This window comes from Phanerochaete carnosa, assembly GCF_000300595.1.
Source record: "Phanerochaete carnosa HHB-10118-sp unplaced genomic scaffold PHACAscaffold_822, whole genome shotgun sequence".
Classification (NCBI taxonomy): Eukaryota; Fungi; Basidiomycota; class Agaricomycetes; order Polyporales; family Phanerochaetaceae; genus Phanerochaete; species Phanerochaete carnosa.
The window spans coordinates 1-2,448 of record NW_006768449.1 but is presented as its reverse complement, the minus strand read 5'-3'; the positions used below and the strand labels follow the sequence as shown (position 1 = coordinate 2,448).

Sequence of the window (2,448 nt, the reverse complement as noted above, 5' to 3'; positions counted from 1 at the left end):
GTTCTTTATCGCGGTGGACTGTAAAGCCTGAAGCGGCAAGTGGTTCTTGAGGTGCCTTCCGCATTGACCGGCTATCCATAGTTATTTTTCTCATCGGCACTCTCGAAGCATAGATGGCTCTATAAAGCGCAAAACGCTCCACGAGGGCTAACGTGTGGGTTCACGACACCCCCGTCGTATTTCTCCCTTGTTGTAAGTAAAGGCAGCCTCAGACTAACAGGATGACTACCGTCCTGCCGACACTTCCACTCCGTCTGAGCGAGAAGCGCGATGACGTCTCAGACGAGGACTCGGACAGCAAGCGTGAAGATTCGACCTACAGTGTCGTCGAGGCACCACCGCTTGGTGAGTCCGTCTCCGACAAAGATGGCAAGCGGCCTTTCTGGACGCGCAAAAAGCGGAACCCAGAGGACATTGCTACCCAGCCTTCTGTCTTTGATGACCCCGTCACCCTCGAGATCTACCGCCCGCCGCTGCAGTGGGAGAATGCTCATCGTTTCGACCCCCTCTTCCGGTGGACGTGGGCAGAGGAGTTTGTGAGTCTATATTATGGCCTGAAACTTGCGCGCATACTTATAACAAACCATAGAAACTCGTCAGAAAGATCGACTTCAAGATCATGATTTGGGCATGGCTGATGTTCTTCTGCCTGGACTTGGATCGTACCAACATCTCTCAGGCCAACACTGACAACTTCCTGAACGATCTCCACATGACCACCGACGACTTCAACCTCGGTAATACTCTGTTCAAAGTCTGCTTCTTGGTTGCCGAGCTGCCCTCCCAGCTGTTGTCCAAGCGTATCGGTGAGTGATCCATATCTACAATCCTCGACATCTCTGATGTCTCGCTCCAGGGCCTGACCGTTGGATACCAAGCCAAGTATGTGATTTTGCATTATGATATGGCAACCTGCTGATGTTGGAAGCAGATGTTCCTTTGGAGCATCGTCTCTTTCAGTCAATATTGGCTGAGCGGACGGGGAAGCTTTTTGTTGACAAGGTATGCTCTTCAGCAGTGCTCCTCAGCAAAGCTGATCATAGCTATAGATGTCTTCTCGGCTTTCTTCAGGGTGGTTTCATTCCTGACGTCATCCTCTATCTTTCCTACTTTTACACCAAGAACGAACTGCCTATCCGTCTCGCTTGGTTCTGGGTATCGAACTACGCGGACCAGATTGTCGGAGCCTTCCTTGCAACAGGCATTCTCAAGCTGCGTGGACATAACGACGTTGCTGGATGGAGATATCTGTTCCTCATCGAGGGCGTGTTGACTTGTCTCGTCGGGTTGTTCTCATTCGTGATGATGCCTCCAGGTCCTACGCAAACGAAAGCCTGGTGCCGTCCGAAGGGCTGGTTCACCGAGCGGTATGTAGCAGTCGGTATCTTGAGGATACGGGTGCTCATTACTATAAAGGGAAGAGAAGATCATGGTCAACAGGTTTGTCACCGTTCGTTTGATTTAGCTTACTTTGGCATTAACATTATCCAATAGAGTCCTGCGCGACGATCCTTCTAAGTCTGGCATGCACAATCGCCAAGGCCTGAGCATCAAGATGATTTGGAGTTGTCTCAAGGATTGGCGGATGTGGCCGCTATACATTCTTGGACTGACCTTCCTCGGTATGCTCATCGCGCTGTACCATATTACATTAACTGACATATAGACCTCCAGTCCCAGTCACTCCTCCGCAGACCTATCTAACATTATCTCTTCGCAACCTCGGTTTCAACACGACACAATCCAATTTACTTTCTATCCCGTCCACAGCGCTGGGCATCGTCCTTCTCCTCGTTTTCTGCTACCTCAGCGAGCTCATCGACAGTCGCACGATCTCCATGCTCACACTGCAGTTATGGGCGCTCCCGTTGCTCATCATCTTGTATTCGTTCAACGAGCATACTTCTCAATGGGTGTACTTTGCCGTTGTCAGTCTCATCATCGCGTACCCCTACGTACATCCCGTCCAGGTTGCATGGGCCTCGACCAACTCGTACAGCGTTCAAGGTCGTACGGTGTCTGCGTCGGTGTACAACATGTTCGTGCAAGCCGGTGGTGTTGTAGCGGTGAGATTTTCCGTCGTTCGGACGCTCCACATTACCTGACGACCCATGTGCTCAGGCGAATATCTACCGCACTGATGACCAGGTTAGCCGCTCAAACGTCTGCGCTGTCTCATTCACACTCATATTTGTTTCATCCCGCAGCCCCTCTGTACGCCATTTTACCGCTGTGTGGTGTGTTGTCGCCGGTGCTGATCCGGGGCTTAGACAAGCGTGGTAATCGCGCGCTCATAGGCATCGCCGTCATGAACATTATTTTGTATCTTCTGACATGGTTGTTCTATCGTGAGATCAATCGACACAGAGACCGCAAATGGAAGGCCATGACACCGCAGGCACGTTGGTCATCCCGTCTAATATCTTCCTACTAATTGACTTTCCTGCC

General features: G+C 51.1%; 1 protein-coding gene across 1 annotated transcript; it reads left to right on the top strand.

Moving 5' to 3' along the window:
- Positions 1-127: 127 nt before the first annotated feature.
- On the top strand, positions 128-2,434 carry PHACADRAFT_214902 (uncharacterized protein; the record flags this gene model as incomplete). The annotated part of the gene is made up of 11 exons (XM_007403167.1): positions 128-536; positions 590-806; positions 857-882; positions 932-1,002; positions 1,050-1,367; positions 1,417-1,440; positions 1,495-1,622; positions 1,675-2,066; positions 2,122-2,148; positions 2,208-2,214; positions 2,271-2,434. The coding sequence occupies exons 1-11, from the start codon at positions 222-224 to the stop codon at positions 2,432-2,434; spliced, it is 1,689 nt and encodes a 562-aa protein (XP_007403229.1). The 5' UTR covers positions 128-221.
- Positions 2,435-2,448: the final 14 nt, after the last annotated feature.